Here is an 18,174-nt window from a genome sequence, read left to right as displayed (position 1 = left end):
AAGGCAAATATATCTGAGACTTAGCAAGGCATTATTTACTACTGCATACTTTTACAAACATGAGAGGCTTTGCCTCATCATGCCATGAAATTTGACACATTTGAAGGGGGAAGAGTTGTTGAGAGCCCTTAACATATGTGAATAAAGCCCTGGACTCGAGAAGTCTCAAAGCCACATGGTGCCAGACCACAGCAGGATGTGCCTCACTGCATTCCTGCCCCAATTTCCTTTTGGATGCATCTGCTAATAGCTGTAATCAGAGACAGGCCCAGTGAGTCGACTCAGGACTGGGATTTCAGTGTATTACACACACCTTTACAAAAACAGAGCTTTTAACAGTGGAGAGGAGATCCTGCTTTTATTGAAGCCAGCCAAGTAAGAATTTTAATTCAAATCCATTCTAACACACCTAAGTGTATTCCACAGCCATGCCACTCATATAGAAAAAGAAAATCTCTTGAAAGGATTTGCCATTTTCAAGTGCTAAAAACGAAGTTAAATGCACCCTGCAATGAGGGAAGAGAAGTTTCATTACAGTACCTGAGTAAGCCGAGTGGTTTGTATCACATCCTGCCATTTCTCAAATATCCTGGCAGCCAAGCAGCTTACCTGCAAATTCACACTGATTCATTTAGCCATTTTTGTTAAAAATTACAAAATCATACCCTGTGCTCCCCCCTCACAGCTCCAAACTCAAAAATAAACAGATAACCCAACATACAAGGTTTACACTGGAAAGGAACAATCTTATTGTCTGTCAGGAAGTATCATGATCTCAACTTCAGGTCCCTGTAACTCATTACTCTGAATTGAAAGTCATGCACTCCACAAACATTAGAGGCACATGACTCCCCAGGTTGAATGTTTGGAATCACCATGCAAACCTCTGCCCTCCAAACACCACCTCATCCCTGGGAAATGAGGTTTGTTACAAGTCTAATTGTACCTAGAACAGGTGCAACTGCGGCCACAAAAGCCAACAATGCAGCACTGGCTGCTTCTGAAACAAATTCCTTGCACATAAACTGTGCTTTTTCATAACCAAGCACAAGCAGGTGTTTAATCCAAGCCATTCACACTGAGATTTGCTTCATCTGCTGTGTTAAAACCCAGCACAGTGGCATCCTCTAGAAATTACTGCAGTATTACACAAATAAAGCAATGGAGAAACCAGAGTAAGATTTTCCCCTCTCAGTGCAAAGACAAATAGAAACAGAAGTGGAAGCAACCAGTGATACAACACTCTAAGGCAAGAGTAATTAACTTGTTAAAAGGATCCATGCTCCACTAATCTGAGTAAGAAAAGAAGAATGTTTTTGAGAGGTAAGGAAGCACACAACTGCAAATGTCTGATTTAAAGCTGAAGAAGCCAAGGCTTTTCAAAGCTGGGGCTGGTGACTTTTTCACTGAGCTGACTTGGTTTGTAGCATGCAAAGCCTGAAGGTCACAAAATTAGGACTATCAGATGTAAGGCTCACAGACAAAGCAAACAAAAGGCAGCTGTCCGAGCTTGATGCTACATCACATACAGCTGGCTTAAATACAAAGCACTTTTAATCAATTCATTTATTTGAAAAATAAAATGGAGACTCGTGCAAGACAGGCAAGTTTCTCAGTCCTCTGTACCTGCCCTGCAGGTAGGTTCTGCTCTTACAACTGGAGTCAGCTACCAGTGACTGCCACAAAGAAAAACAGAGCAACTCTGTGGGCCTAAATGTGGAGATGCCTGGCTAAAGGGATGACCAGTCACATTTCAGAGCTGCTAAGAGTCCCATTGTTAGCATTAGGAGGATTTTCAGTGAATTAAAATGGGCATGTATTTATTCCCACGCAAAGACATGATGCAGATAGAAAAAAAGAGGAAAAACCCCCAGGCCCATGAGGGACTCCTAGAAAATCTAGGGCTGAGATGAGGGAACAACATGCATCACAAACACAAAAACCACCCCAAAACCAAAACAAAACACAAAATCAAGTTCTGCATCTTACCTTAGACCGATAAAACATTCTTGCATCTTCCCTAATATCACCTTTCACGTGCTTAACTAAGGCACGACAAAGCTTCAGTAAGTGTTGCTAAATAAAGACAAAAGTGTACAGTTATTAACCCTCTATGTCAAAACTACAGGCTTTATTTAAATATTATATCAATTTAAAAATGACATGCTTCAGTTTGAATTTTTCTCAGAAATACATAGTTAAGAAAGGGAAAAGAAAGAAAACAAGGTCACATTGCAAGATCCTCTATCTGTTGCTGGCATGCTCCTGGTAAAGCAGGCCTAAGAGTTTTTAAAAGCAGCTTCAAAGTATAGCAGAGCTATACAACACAAATTCTAAAGTTCCTGCTAACTAATTTGCATATCTTTTCTGCCCCTAAAACAGCAAACACAGTGCAGTGCCATTCACATCTTTTATCAGCAAAAAAATTCTGAAGCTACAATAGCTGAAAATAACCTTTTCAGTAATGATGACTCAGGTAATTTCTTTTGTAGGAATTGGCTGAGCAGGTAAATTATATCCAAGGTTTTATGCGCTGATCTTTTATTTTCTCTAAATTTCTGATTACTTTAATAAAGCAGTTTTGCACTTCAGGATCTCTTGATAATGACTCCCAAGGTCTTTCACATTCTGTTAATTTCTTCATAAAATTCCTGTTTTCAATCTCTCACTGAATAGCTGCCAAGAGGCTCCACTCTGCAGAACAGGTGAGACATGCTGAAATTCTATTTATAAACATTTGCTGGTGTCTCAAGGCCACCACAATTTATCCTCTCTAACTGGAAGAGGGGCAGAAATGAAATAGTTAAGATTGATTTTGCACAAGTTCAGCCTGCACAATATTCAGCCATACCCCTCTTGCCACTTGATGGCTAATAGGTCACTGAATTATAAAGTTTTTCTTCCTTAAGAAATTGAGACACTAAAAAAATAATTGAAAACATCAAGTTCTCCACCAATCTAAGTAATACTGAGACACCTAAGCTTCCAAATGTAGCCAAACATTACTGGTTTATGTCTCTCAAACAGTTCCTGTGACAGATTTCTTAAAAGCCAAGAGTGATTTTACAGGGCAGAAGGTTTACACAGACACCTTGCAGCAAGCAACTCCCAGCAAATGATCACAGAAATCTGAACAGAAATACTGAAAGGCTAAGCAGACAGAATTACTTAGATGTTCACATCACATGGCAAAAAGGAACTACCACTACAGAGAAGAGCTACAGTCCTGCTTTCACTTCCTTGCACTCCAGCACAGGAAACTGAAATGTGCTTGAAAATATTTTACTGGATTTCTTTGAAGTGATTTTCTCCTAGACTGAAAAATTTCAAACCGACTTCCAAAGTTGACACAATCATTTGACTTAGAATTTCTGTGTTAAGTTTACCTCCAGATACCTTCTGAGAAAGATTAACACAACAAATGCTTGCTCTTTCACAGCCTTATGTCTGGAGGTAGCTCCATTCACAGAAACACAGAAGAGTTTTCTTGGCAGTAAACACACAGAAGTTCTTCTGCATTTGCCTTGCCCAGAACAAAAGCCTCCCCCAGTGCTCTTATGCACTGGTGATCTTCCATCACATGATAGCTCTTACCAAAACACACTAAATGTGCATGATAAACAACATTTTTAAATCGAAAGGTCTAGCCACTAAAGGTACTTACTTACCCTTTGACTAGAATTTACAACATCCAGGAAACTGGCTTCACTGACTAGATGCAGGAGGACATAGATCAGGTAGTATACCTGGAGAGAAATCAAAAGACCTTTAGCAGTGACAGCACCATTATTTTAACTCTTCACATCTAGACATGGAACCATCTCTGCTTTCTGGAATGAATCCTCCAACAGCCAGGCCAATGGACAAGTATATCAACATATCTGCCTAAATAACTAATTTGAAACAGTATATTCACATATTACAAACATTTTAAACCAGTATTATTATACTGGTTTAAATAACCTAAGTAATCCATAAAAATGTGGTTTTACTAACTGAAAATTAAATTCAGCAGTTGGCTTTATTTTCCCTTCATCTACCCCCAGATCAAAACACTTGCTGAGAGATTCCATGACAACCACTTAAATAACCAAACCAATATTCAATTTTTGGATGGATGGAAATACTAAATCTTTTTAACACTTGTTTGAGAGAAGATATTAATAAAATATTCACAAATATTTTCTGAAACCTGAAGTTAAAGTTTTGGCTCAGCACTGAACAGTTTTCACTGATTACATCAGAAGGGAGGGAAGAATGTCCTCTGATTACAGAAGTAGAGACTCAAGACTTCCCTGTGACTTCAGAAAATCTGACCATTTCCCTGTTTGCAAAACAACCCAATACAGGTTCCTCCAACACATACTCCTTTCCTTCCCCCATGACTATAACGAAAATTAGTAATATTTTAAAGATGAACAGTAACTAAACAGTGTATTTACAGTTCCACATAGAGAAGTGTAAAAAGTAAAAGAAATATTCCCCAAATAGTATTGTAATATATAATATTATATATAAAATATTAAAAAGATGCATAAAAAACAAAAGCAAAAAAGCACTTGACTATATACCTCATGTTCTAGTTCTGCATGAACTTCATCATCTTTAAGCTCCTTCTGCCCTTTTCTCATCTCTCTCATCTTCCTCAGTAGATAAGAAGGTTTCATGCGCACCAGAAACTGACGCAGAAGAAACATCTACAGATGCAAGCATTAACAAATTGGACTGACTTACTAACAACACAAAATTGGAAACTGAGTGCCCCTACAATATTACTTATCCATTGGAACAGGAACAGAAAAGGGATTTTTAATTAAAAAAGTAGTTTTCATGCTTTGAGTAACTTTTGACTATTCACAGACTTCAGTGTTTGTACACTTTCTCAATAAAAGATCAAACCTATGAAAACAGTGTCTCCACATGATTACAAAAGGAAGACTCAAAGAAGTGTAGACTTCTTTCTAATGACTAAAACTAATGTCTAGGCATATAAACAAGCACAAGCTGCAGAACATGCAGATTACACACATGTGCAAATGCACTTTTAACACTAATCTAAACAGAAAATTATTAATTGGTCATTTGGCAAAGTTCTTGAAAACCGGCGTACAATATTAAAACATAAAACACAAGCATACAATATTAATGTTTTCTGAACTTTCAAATTCTACAAAGACAATACATGTAAGCAGTACCTGCTTGTCACTGTCATGAGGTATTTCTACATGCTTCTTATGAACAAATTTTGCAATTATCACTAGGCTAAGGTGCCTTTTTACTTCCCTGAAAAACAATTAAAAATTATTTCCATTAAAATTTTTTAAACCCACAGTTTCTACAAAGTATGTGAGGCTATGCCTGTCTTCCTTAGACATAAACTTGCTTGCAAATATTAAACTGGATTTTCTGAATATAGGTGCTATATAAACCAGTAAGTTATCTAGTAAAACAGAAGTATCCTTAATCTCATTGCAGCTCAGCTTCTGCACAAGTAAACAATGCTAGATACTTGTCTCCAAGCCTGAAGGTAACAACCTAACTAATTCTGCTCACTCACTCACATTATAGTTTATTAATTTCAAAGATACACAACTCAGAATAATACTTAGAAGCAGACATGAATCACCCAAAGAAAATTTAAATCTTGGTCACTCAGACAAGGATAAGAGTGATGGATGTCAGAACCTGAAGCTAAGCCTTCCTTTGCGACAGTGCACCAAGAACCCACAGCCCAGAAACTACATAAAGGATTTAACAACCCTTTTTCACAGCAGAGGTGATCAGGAAGCTATACATGCACACCAAGGGCTGCACATACATCTGTAACATAGGAGAAAACAAATCCCTTTTGTTTTTTAAGTGTGAACGATGTAGGCATTTCTGACACGACAGCGTCATTACCGTCCGCGCGCGATGCAGCTGGGCACCAGCTGAACGAGCCACAGGAGGTTGTGGGGATTGCTGGAGAGCTCACTCACTGACAGGCACAGCTCAGGCATCTTCAAAAGAACAACAAAACATCCTGAAACTGAAGAAGGGCTGTTTGCTTTAGTTGCAAAGGAGCACACGCCTACTCCCCAGAAACACAGGCGGCATAATTGATACAAGGAACTGATCTAACAAGAGATGACGTACATAAAAATGTCTGTGCTGCACCAGCAGGTGAGTCTGCTAAATACAACTTAAAGCAGGGTAGTTGAGATCAGAATGTTTTTAATGACAGCTTACCAGCATAGTGCAATAATTTCTTCATTCTTTCAGACTGCCATTTTAAACATACAGCTATTTTAGCACACATAATCTTAAGATAAACAAACTTGTAGAAGAGGACAGGCAACTCAATGTCATGCAACAAAAACCCTCTCAGTGTACCCACCCACTTCCTAAATCTCACACAAACACAAAGCTTTGAATTTTTCATATTATTATTTGTACTATTATTGAAAATTCTGCATTATGTCTTCAGCCAGTACTTTTCTGATACGTCAAAAAAGAAAAAAGAAAACTTCAAACAGAAATTGCAGTTTCACAAATCTAGTACAATAAATTTATGACGTTACCTTTGTATCCCAGTCTTTTATATTCATCAGAAGCTTGAAAAAAAGGCACTGAAAATCTGTCAGAAAAGGTTTTAACTGTTTCTCCAAGCTTATTTTAAATAGCAATATAAGCAGCAGCCATATTTCTTGGTCAGTATATCCATCGTGAATTACTGATGTACAGAAAACTAGAAACTTTAAAAGAAATACATAGCATTAAAATATGGAATTATTTCAGCTTATTTTGAAGCATGATGAGAACTTAAGTTTTCCACACTCACAGTAAAATGATGTACTGTTTTGGCAACACTTGTCTACTAACATGTCCCTCTCTCCCAGCAACACCACCCTTTTATTTTAATAACTGCTGGAGACTCTTTTTTTGAGCAATGGCAATATTGCCCAGATACTACTGGAGGAGGAAAGATCTTTCTTTGCTACATAGATAATCCTCCTTTAATTGAAGGAAAGGCCAAAATATTTTCTAAATACTTCAGTAATACTGAAAACTGAAATCAGTGGATAGTTTCTTCTATGTGAGGGAGCCAAAATATTCTATGAAGTGCCACAGCTGTATAAGGGAAGCAGAAAAACTCTGCAGTTGGGAGTGAAGCCAATGGAAGACAAGAAACTGAAGTTTGCAAAATGCCTGCAATAAATTCTGCTGAATGTGAAGCTGAAGTCTCAGGAGAGCATCTACTCAAACACATGCTCAGGACTAGATGGCAAACCCTATCCCTCCCTCCCAAAAATAAACACACACATACACAAAAAGAAACCCAACCCACAAAAACCTTGGAGTTTTCTCACCTTAATCACATTAATTAAATTGTTTTCAAGTAGATTGGGGAACACTGGACTGGCAGTGGCTTCATCTCCTCTTGGCTGTTGTTGACTTGCTGACTCTTGCACCTGACTTCTAATAGAAGGAAGACAATCTGAGCAAAAAATGAACTATTCAAAAGCCCACAGAGGTTTATTGACATCAAACTGAAGGAAAAAAATCCTGCATGTGTCAAAATGCCTTGAAATCAAAATACTCCTCAGTTCCAGAGCACCCAACACACACATCTAACTCCACCTGCAGACAATCACTTTGCCCAGCTATTTAGCCAGTATTCCTGCAAACCCTCACTAGGAAGATGCAGGACAAGGACAATGCTCTGGTTTGCTGAATCCTTACCTAGAAGGCATTGCTTGAATTCCAGAGTTATTTATTCTCACTAAGATCTGAGCCAAGAACTTATAGAGTATGGGAAAGGAAATAAAGAAGAAACTTCTGATTCTAGATTCTGAGAAAAAAAAAACCAACTTGTTTTCACAGTATCTAGGAAAATAAATCAAAAGGAAAACACTTACAAAATATCATGCTCATTGAAGGGGGGTTGAAGATGTTGCAATGGAAAGAGAGATCTGAACCCAACACCCATATTGACAAAAACAGTTGATATATCAGCTATTGAAGGAATCCATGGTTTAAGCTGCTCATCACTGATGGAAGCTACAAATAAAAGACATGGAATGGATTAGTTTAAATTTAGTTCTTAGCATTAGTTCCTTTTAAGGCAAACAAATAAGCTTAGCAGTTTGCATCAATTCTACCAGCTCTCATCTCAGAGCAATCAGTACATTAAACAGTAAGCTTATTTTCAGAACAAGGAGGGAGGAAAAAAAGTCTAATACAGTATCTTACACTAGGGACACATCTTGCCTACATAACAAGTCAATTGCTTTCAAGTTCCACCCATTTTCTGTCATAGTTCTCTTTCATCACAAACAGCATAACAAGCAACAAAGCAATATTTTTGTCTAAGAACACAAATTACTGCCTGTGTAGGCAAAGGTGAGGGTGTTATCACAGTGGGACTAGAAGAGAAGCTAAGGAAGATTTGAAAACAGGCAAGGTTTCTGGAACAGAAGTGGTAAACAAGGAACTCCCAGCCTTAATTATTTGAATGCTCATTCATTATCTTGAATTGTTCATTCAGAATCAAGCCTAATGCCAGCAAGGCATAAAATAAAGGAGGCTACATTGCCTCTGATACCAGCTCTGATTTCAAACAAGAATTAAAATACAGGATACAGTTTGGACAGGCCTGAGCAAATACTTCAAGAGAACCACATTACTTTAACAATGTCAACTGGTAGTCTTAAATGAATATCACTTTTGATGGATCTGAATGAAGACATGGGGAACATACAAAGGAACTTGTAGTGGAGAAATATTTGAGTACAGACAAAGGAAGAAGACAAAACACAGAAGACATTAGAAGCACTGTGGGCTGAAGCAGATCCTTCAAAGTGTTTCTGTGCAGGTGTATGATTCACTTCATTTTTGTCATTTATCTGGAAAAGAAATCATGAAGTGCTACATACTGGGAATGACAATGTGAAAAACATCTTGTAATTCTTAAGTTACAAATGTCTGCATCATCCAAAGTAAAAGATGGAAAGGAAGGTAAACTTTTGAGCAGACTGAGCTTCTCTTCAGGTTAATTCTATTTGTGAAACACCAGGAGTGAATTTAAAAGGCTCTGTACTGGATGCACTACTTTGGAGGTATGTGCCAGGACCATACACTGTGATACAGGTTGCACACACTCAGTGAAGGCCAGCCCCCACCATTTCTGCATTACATTAGTAAAACTAGAGCCTAAATTCAAGCCAAAATCACCCAACAGAATTAGTGCCTTTTAATTCCTCACTAACACTTTTCTAAGCTGATGAGAGGAAAAGTGCTTTCACTCAGGTGGTCAGTTTTCCATCCTTCAAATGCTTACAGTTTTTTAGTGATAACTCCATCAATCTGTCCAAGATCTTGGTGGAAACACAATGGTCAGGATGAATAGACATCATCTGTGAACAGAGAAGCTATGCATCAAAAACCAAGCTGCACGATGGCATCAATTTCTTTTAATTACAAAAAAGCCCCCACATCAAACCAGAACAAAATCAACACCAAACTTCCCAGCAGAGTAAAATGAGTAACAGATTAAAAAACAAACAAACAAAAAACCTAACTCCTCTAAAGGAAGAATCAAAAATTAATTATTTACAGTATCAGAATGCTGTAACCCCACATTGGTTTATAACAAGTTCTGAGGGTTAAGAGAATAGAAAGTATCACATTCCCCTTTGGAGCCCATTTGTATCTGTGATCAAACTGAGCTCCCTGAGCAGGAGTGAAGGCAACAGAGTTAACTACACCCTTTTCCAGTCACAGACAAGTTGGACATATGCAATACTAAACCCAAACAATGAATTCTCAGTTTTTCATATAACTCTTAACTACAAAAGCATGACCACAAAGTACAGTTCAGATTTCCTGGAGCACTTCACTGGCCCAACAAAAACTTCTTTTTCTCCCCCAGGTGCTGGAAAGTTTCCTGCTCTGCAAGTGATCTCAATTGGCTCACACTTCTTCCTTGTTAGTGGAACACCAGAGCTCACAGAAAGGAGGAAAGCAATTTTTTAACTGGCTGGAGGGAAGGACATGGAAAAGCAGAATGTTTGCTTTTGGCAAATGTAGAAAGTCAGTCAACAGACTGAAGCTGCAATTTCCCAGGTGGTCCAGATTTCTTTTTTGTTTCAGGTGCAGTTAGAATGTGGCAATTAATAACAGAATGGAGACTGGAGGGAGGCATTTTTGTGAGTAACAGCACTGTGTAAATTCCTGGTGATTCAGAGACTGACACAGATATCTTGAAAGGAGAGAGTCACCACATTTCCTTTGAACATGACTCCAGGCTTCTTCCTGAGCCATAAGGTACCTTTTCCAAATGAAAATTTTCTGACAATGCTGGCATCACTGATGATTTAGAAGATTGTATATATGTAGAAAATGGTACTTCTGCACTTTTGCATACTGCAGCACGTATTGTTTTTCTAAGAGTGAAAGGAAATAAGATATACATTTGCTCATGATGTGGCCCACAGCACCTTTCCTCATTTACTGTGTCCTTTGTCAATGCAGTAGCATATATGAACATGGACACATAGTTTTGCATTCACTCAGTGTGGAGAAAAGGCTCTCAATTGTTTCACTCCTAGTGACAATCAAAGTGCTTCAGATGGGAGAACAAATCAGAACCCAGGAGAGAAAATAATATCCAATTTAAAAGTTGTTAATGGAACAGATTCACAAAGTTCTTCAACTGGCTTCCAGGAAAAACATTGCACACACACAGAGTTATGATAACTGCATGAATAGCACAGACTAACCTGGAACAGCCACTTCAGAACTGGTATGGGACAAGGTGTATCATGGTAAGCAGAACTTAGAATGCCATTAACAACTAAAAAAAGCTGCTGTGATATACTAGAACTGTAAAGAGAAAAACAGGAGCAAGGAAGAGGATGAAAATTGATTAGCGGTTGCATCATCACTTTCACAAAAACATAAGAAATTCCTCATCCCTCAGATCATCATCAACAGCAAAGAAAGATCTGAATATGCAAAACAGGTGTTATGCTATTACTTATATAAAATGTCATAGTAATCAAGCCTCGATTTTTAATAGCAATCAACTTTACAAATGTCCTTTAGAACAACTATCTTTCTCTCTATAAAGCCATACTATACAGTCTGGAAACATCTGCATTATTAGGGAATAATAGTTTCAAACAAACATTGATTTACACTATTGTACTATGAACCACTATGCCTGACTACACAGACAGCCTGCTATGCTCAATGAGACTATTAAATGACTAAAAAACTATTAAACTATCCAATGACCTCCACCAACAGAATAAGAGAAAAAAATATTGTTTTCAAAATTTTTTAAATTCCCTTTTAAATAAAGGGACTGGAGGGCAAACTAATGCAATTAAAATCCCACAGCATAATCTCACTGTGTAAATTTGTGGGGTGTAAACAGTAGCTGTTGGGATAACAGAAAGTGTGCCATTGCTACTACTGAATTATTGGAGCTTTAGTCACCAGGATGAGCTCAGCTGGTCAGAGCAGGGGGCTGGTAACACCAATTTCATGGGTTCAAATCCCAAATGGAGCACTCCCTTAAGAGTTGGACTTGATGATCCTTGTGGGTCCCTTCCAACTCAGGATACTCTATGATTCTTCATTAGAAAGTTAGGGATGTCATAAGCAGCTGAATTAAAGACATCCTGTTTCCCCCACACCCTTCTTTAGTCTCCTCTATTCTCTCTGTCTGCTAAATCAGGTAACTGTGTCCTAACTCCCACATATACCCTCTACCTGCCTGACTGGTAAGACCTCCCTGTGCCAACTGGGCAGCCAGTCTGTGCCAGCCCTGCCAACTGGGCTGAATGCATAAGCAATTAAATCATAATTGCCTTCTGCAAGGGATGATCAGTTTAATCCTCATTCCTCTAGTCACTGATTTACAAGATGCTTTTGAAGCTCATACCCTTGTGATCTTCAAAACATTAATAGAAAGGCCTGAAGCCAAAGGAGTGTATCACAACCACCACTTCCTCAAGAGATGAGAAGTCACTCTCCACCTCTTCACACCCACCACCACACATACTCATGTACATAAAAATCCTTGAAGAGGAACTGAATTCTCTCAGTTCCCCCAGTGCATGTTTGGAATAAAATACCAAATGAAATACCCAGAAATTTTCAGGATTTTCACTTGTGAGTAGGCAAGTATTTGTCCAGCTATCTGTAGTGTGACAGCCCCATAAATATAGAGCAGCAATGCCTGTGGGTTGCAGAGCAGTTGTTTATGTACACAGAGACACACCAGTGGCTCAGTGACTGAATCTAACAGATGTGAGAGATCCTGACCCTCTGCAATCCTCATCAGAGGGAGCCCCAAGTGCCAGGCCCATCCAGCTTGGAAGCACCAAAAGTCTTTCAGCAGACATAATGAAACACTAGAAGGTCACAAACAGGTAACCACAAAGGTCTTTCAGTCTGCACATGGTTAAGCTTGTGTTCATTATAACATTTCACTTCTGCTTTTGTCTCCCACAAAGTGGTAAGGTTATCAACGACAGCCCAGTGTGGTAGAAATATGGAAGTGGCCAGAACAGCTGGTTTTCCTCATGTCTCATTTAAGAGGTTTTTCAAGAATTCCAGAGGAGGAAAGAAGGTAGCTTCAAATTACAATTTACTCTTCTGTATAGCTAACCCAGAAAGGAAAATTCCAGGGAAAGGAAAGGAAAGTCTTGCCTATTTAGTAAGACAGAGATCATTTGCATGCAAAGATTAAACAGTACCTTAAAACTGCTAAAAATAACAAGAAAATTGTACAAGTAAACACAGCAAAGTGAAGAGCATATTCTTACTTCACAAGCAGATATTCTATACGATTTTGAGGGACAAAGTGAAAATTCCTCAAGTCAAGGTTATGTTGAGTGAAGATTTTCCCAGCAGCTGATAAATCAAATAAATCTTCTCCAGGGTGTTTGTCGGGTATGACATAAGTTGCTACTGAAAATCTCTTCATAAAGGCCCTGTAAAATTCAAAATTGCTTCTATCAATTCAAATACTGAGAAGCTATTTCCTGCTTGAGAAAGTTATTTGTAGATTATGAACACATTAGTCTTAGGTGAAAGCTGAATTGTTAAAATACAGTTGCACCCAAGGAAATCAACCCAATCCCAAAAGATTTTAAAATGGTTCTCATTAAACATATTAACAATTGTTGGAAACAGAGAGAGGTAAGGGAAAAAATGGCTAGAAAAGCAAAGATCAGTATTTCATTGGTTTTGGAGTTGCAAGGACCTGTGTTCTTCTGGGAGATCATCTCCATTGGCATTGTCCTCTTTTTCTCCATCTGAAGCATTTTCCTCTCTTTCTATGTCTTCCTGTAACCGCTTCACTATTTCCTCTAACCTGAAATAACAGCAGCAGAGCATACATCACCATTTAATATTTACAGCACAATCAACAAAACCCAAGCTCTGAATGTGAGCCCTGGAGTCAGGAGCCATTTACACACAGCAAAACCATGTGAAGCATTGCATCTGTGTAAAACTCAAGCATCTTGCTATTCCAAGACACAAAGTATTTTTTCCCAAAACCTAATGAATTCCCAACAGCACAACCAATCAATCAATTACTGGCCTGTCAGACACAAATACTCAACGAACCTCTGATAAAGTTTTTGTAATTACACAAAACTTTTGATCTTATGGCTGAATGTTTACTTTTTTCTAAGCACCAAACAAGTATTTTATTTGGTAAACACTGTTAGTTACAGGAGTATCTGCTACTCCATTGGCAGGAAGCACATAGTTACCAGGGTCAAATTCTTTAATCAAAACAGTTAATCACATAAGCAGTTAAACACATACTCATAACCACCACTTGCCATTAACACATAAACCACATTTCACTTCCTACCCAAAAGATCTCTTGTAAGAATACTCATTAGTTCTGTTCACTGACCTGTGTAACTACTCAAGACACCCATAGCCTGCAAAATCTGGCAACCAATACTGAGCTGCAAATGCCTTTGAAAAAGCTACTACAGTCAGTCTACATAAATATTTCTATTTCATGCCTGACCAGCAGCTGCTAGCTGGCTCAGTGACCTAAAACGAAGGCATCAGTAAATTTAGCCTGGCTCTGCAGGGATAAACAGATGTAGCACAAATCATTCCTTGTTGCTTGGAGAGAGCCTGTCATTCAGCTTTTACCATTTGAGCAACACTTGTAGGTCCTGTCATTCAGTTGTATGTTGGTGGCATCAGCAGGCAAAGCTTAGCCTGCTGCTAATCAAACTCCATCAGTTCTGGGGAGACAAGGCAAATCCAAGCTTCTACAACACCATCCCACATTTTTCAAACCAGCTTTAAGAAACAAACCTTCCATCTTCTTCATTCTCCTCAAAGAGATGATCTAAGCTGTTCACGTAGGACACCTTGCTTATAACAGGAGCCTTAGAAAGCTGTAAATAAAATAGCAAGACATTTAAAAAATACCATAAGCCATCAATTCATTATTAGACAATAATCAAAACAGAAACCTCTTCTAATTTTAATGGTATTTTACATGCAGATATAAACGTAAAGGAGATCCTGCAAAACAGGATGATTATCAGTTTAGGTTTCTCAGTCCCTTGACAATTTTACATGAGCATTATCATCAGAAGCCTTTTACCTCACAACTCTACCATTATTATCATCCACTGAGATGCTGGGAACCCCCATTCTTGTGCATGAGACAAGAACCTCCAAAAATTACTGAGTTCTTTTACTTTCAGAGTCCCTAGAGTGCAAAATTCCAGTGTTTGCTAAATGATCTCTAAATAAATCAAACAAAAGAAAACTCCCAATCAAAATCCCAATATAAAACCAAAGTAAGGCACTAATAAACAGAACAACACACAAAAAGTTTTAACAAATGTTGCTAGCAGCTTGTTTTTCAGTAGCCAGTCTTTCATTCAGCTTGTAGCAGACAACAGATTTGAAAACTTTCATGGCCATGATTCCATTCTTTGGACAAGCACAGCTCTTTTGATGCCACCCTGGTATTCAGTCATCTCTTAAATGTAACAAGCAGCATGTCTTTGTGTGGGAAATCTGCAAGACTTCTTAGCTTACTTTATATTTGGTCAATATTTGCCAAGTAAAGTGTTGAAAAAACAGGGAATCAAACCTTTATTCCAATGTACACATACATCTTTTCTTACAAGAGAAGAACGTGGATATATGCAAAAATCATGGTCATGGCAATGTTAGGACTGTTCTTAACTGCTCTATCTTACTTGGCCATTAATTTTATCAGGAACAGGCCAGCCAAATGTTGTGGTCACACACATGTCCCACAAGCATTTGCTGCTGTGTTTATCAGGCTTAACCATTAATCAGGTAGTCATGTTGGCTGAGATTGTGAAATACATATGAAACTCCACAAGTCTGATCTATAACACTCTTGATTACAGACTCATAAAGACAGATTAAATAATTATGGCTGCTCAACATCTGCCCATGGAGACAGTAACTCAGTCAACAAATAAACACTATCAGAGATTGAAAAGCATGAGGAGAGGGGAAGGCAGAAGAGAGAATTTATACAGGTATTCTACTGTTTGTTTTCCACTCTAGAAACTCGTGATGGGCTGACCTCAGCCAGCAGCTAAGCACCACAACACAGCTCAGTCACCTCCCCAGCCAGTGGGGCAGGGCAGTGAAAAGAAAAGCAAGAAAAGCAAAGACAAGAGAATTAATTCATCACCATAATATCCTGTACACAGGGATTTAAAGACATCATCTATCCCCTGTGATCAGAATTCATTCAGCTTTTTGAAATACTAAAATACTTCCAATTTCCATGAAATACAACCTCAAAGAAAACACTACACTTACACTCAGATCTCTGACAATCACAGACTGTGGCAAGGATATATGACTGGAGTCTAGCACACAGATCTCTAAATGTCTGTATCAATTTCATCCAGTTAACTTCAGCTCATCAAAATCATACCTGACTAGGAAAACAAAAACATTAGACTGCACACATTTTCTAAATGTAGCCTCCTAACTGTGGGGGGGGAAAGAGCAAAAACAGAACTCCTAAAAACAAGCAGAAGGGACAGAGCTAAATCAATCTGGCTGCACAAACCATCCTTCAGGCATTCCCAGGACAAGCACAGTAACATCCCTGCTCCAACTACACTGTAACTGCACAGCAGCACAGGACCCTTAAGCCAAGTAAGCAGCTTTGCAGGCAAATAATTCTGAATTATCATGCATTATGAATAAGGGAGAAAATCATATAAAAACACAACATAGAGCTGATTATCTGCTATCTCATTATACTCTGCTATAGCTTTAATGGCATAATGAGAATCAGCAAGAGGTGGCTGAGGGTTGGTACATTTTTGACTAAAATTAATGTAAAGTAACTATTACCAATTAGTCACACACATCCTGACTGAATAGGTACTAGAAGACCACTGAACATCTTAGCTGCTCAAGTAGCTTGCTATTGTTTATAAAACTGAGCTAAATAGTATAAATTAGTTCTGTGGCACACCTCAACAAGCTGCTGTCTGTATGTGCCAGATGAACAGGTGAGGTTGGAGCAATTTTATTTTTGAATATGAGATGTCTCCATTCCCCTGGGCATCTGTCTGTGTTTTGGTGGTATATCCTTACTATATAAAATTTCATTCTCCTAAAATTTGAAATATGGGGTAATAACTTAGCACCCACTGGGCCCTGCACTGTGCTAAAATCTCTATTACTTTTCTTACACATAACATCTGTAAAAGGATACTTGAAAGAATGTGTTTCTTCTGGTTTTTAGCCAACTTACATGAAGCTTCAGTAATGGAGTTAGAGTGTCCTGAGAAACACTGTCAAAGGAGTCCTCCAGGGTTCTTGCCTGTGGTTTGAGACTTAAACTAAGCATTTTGTGCAGTGGCATTAATGCTTCTTCTTTTTCTTCTTCATCATCATCTAGAATGCATTCCAAAACATCATCTTCACTCTCAGAGCTGCTTTGCCATTTTCTGCTCAGCTTGGACTTGTGTGTAAAGTTCCTTTTAACTTCCACTTCTCCTGAGGGTTGTGAAGACTCGTGGCTGCTGTCCATAAAAGACTCTTCCAAAGGCAATGAAGGGGGAACACTTTTGCCAGTCTCTGGGGACAGTCCAAGTTTGGCAGAGATTTCCATTCTACAGCAATCAGGAGTATTTTCAGAAATCTCCTGGACTGTATTTGAAAAACTGTTGCTGGGTTGAATACTGTGTCCTTTATTCCATTCATGTCTTTCTGGTCTTTTATCTTGCTCTTTCCTAACATCCAATACCTGAGGTAAGCCAGCAGCCTGGAGAGGGGATTTCATGCTTTTTGTTTGTGTGAAGTGGTGGGGAGAAGGCAACACAGTACTTTTTTCCTGAAAAAAGTGAAGTGGCTTTTCCACGAAAAAGCATGAGTTAGCCAGCTGCAATTGATTCTCTTTGGTATCCACAACAGAAATGTGGTTATTTTTAGCAGGACTGTGTGCAGAATATGAAGATGACAAACCTACAGTGGAGTAATTACTTTTCTCCTTTTCATTGTTTGAGTTGAGGAATTCCTCTGAAAGAGTCAAATCATGTCCAGACAGGGCAGCAGGCTCCTTGAGCTGCAGAACATCATCATGAGGAGACTTTAAAAAGATATTTTTTACAAAACCACACCTCCAATTCTTGCATTTTGGTGATCTACTAAAAGCAGGGTCGTTCACTTCACATTGATCTGACCCATCTACATCCACACTCATGGCAGAGTGTTTTCTCTTCACAGGAGAGTCTCTTGGTTTGGATAGCCCAAAGGATGCCTTAAGGAAGTGCGAAGAAACAGCTGGGCTCTTTGGCGCCCCAGAGGCCATCTCAGATGATGGTCTAAATGCCTGTGGAGAAGATGCCTCCTGTTCTAAAATCTGAGTTAGCCTTGTTTGAGATGGGTCATCTATGATGTGTTGGAGAAAAAAGATAAAACATCATTATCATGTTTAAAAAAATCAAAACTGTAACAATAATTGTCTTAAAAAAAAAAAAAAAGGAACAGCTTTCCATTTTAGAAACTGATTTCTGTTTTTAAGTCAACTAGGACTACAGCAGCAAAGAGTCTGATGAGTTTCCACAGCCATAGATCCCCTTTTTAAAGTTCATCTTCCTACTGACCTACCTCAAGCTTTTTAGATTCCAC

The 18,174-nt window shown here is 38.5% G+C and overlaps 1 protein-coding gene across 2 annotated transcripts in view; it reads right to left on the bottom strand.

The window, feature by feature from the left end:
- SLF2 (SMC5-SMC6 complex localization factor 2) overlaps positions 1-18,174 on the bottom strand; it is a 29,453-nt gene that overhangs the window by 2,799 nt on the left and 8,480 nt on the right. For both annotated transcript variants that reach the window (XM_063163315.1, XM_063163316.1), the window contains exons 5-19: positions 16,796-17,934; positions 14,341-14,423; positions 13,256-13,366; positions 12,816-12,983; positions 10,761-10,863; positions 9,320-9,395; positions 7,899-8,040; positions 7,350-7,458; positions 6,561-6,734; positions 5,902-5,999; positions 5,196-5,283; positions 4,572-4,697; positions 3,669-3,746; positions 1,990-2,076; positions 541-609 (exon numbers count right to left, since the gene is read on the bottom strand). In XM_063163315.1, coding sequence (XP_063019385.1) covers positions 541-609; positions 1,990-2,076; positions 3,669-3,746; positions 4,572-4,697; positions 5,196-5,283; positions 5,902-5,999; positions 6,561-6,734; positions 7,350-7,458; positions 7,899-8,040; positions 9,320-9,395; positions 10,761-10,863; positions 12,816-12,983; positions 13,256-13,366; positions 14,341-14,423; positions 16,796-17,934 — 2,651 coding nt within the window. The remainder of the gene's footprint in view (positions 1-540; positions 610-1,989; positions 2,077-3,668; positions 3,747-4,571; positions 4,698-5,195; positions 5,284-5,901; positions 6,000-6,560; positions 6,735-7,349; positions 7,459-7,898; positions 8,041-9,319; positions 9,396-10,760; positions 10,864-12,815; positions 12,984-13,255; positions 13,367-14,340; positions 14,424-16,795; positions 17,935-18,174) is intronic.

Source organism: Melospiza melodia, chromosome 9 (assembly GCF_035770615.1).
Source record: "Melospiza melodia melodia isolate bMelMel2 chromosome 9, bMelMel2.pri, whole genome shotgun sequence".
Taxonomy (NCBI): domain Eukaryota; kingdom Metazoa; phylum Chordata; class Aves; order Passeriformes; family Passerellidae; genus Melospiza; species Melospiza melodia.
Note: the sequence above shows the minus strand (reverse complement) of the source record. Positions and strands in the feature narration are given on the sequence as shown.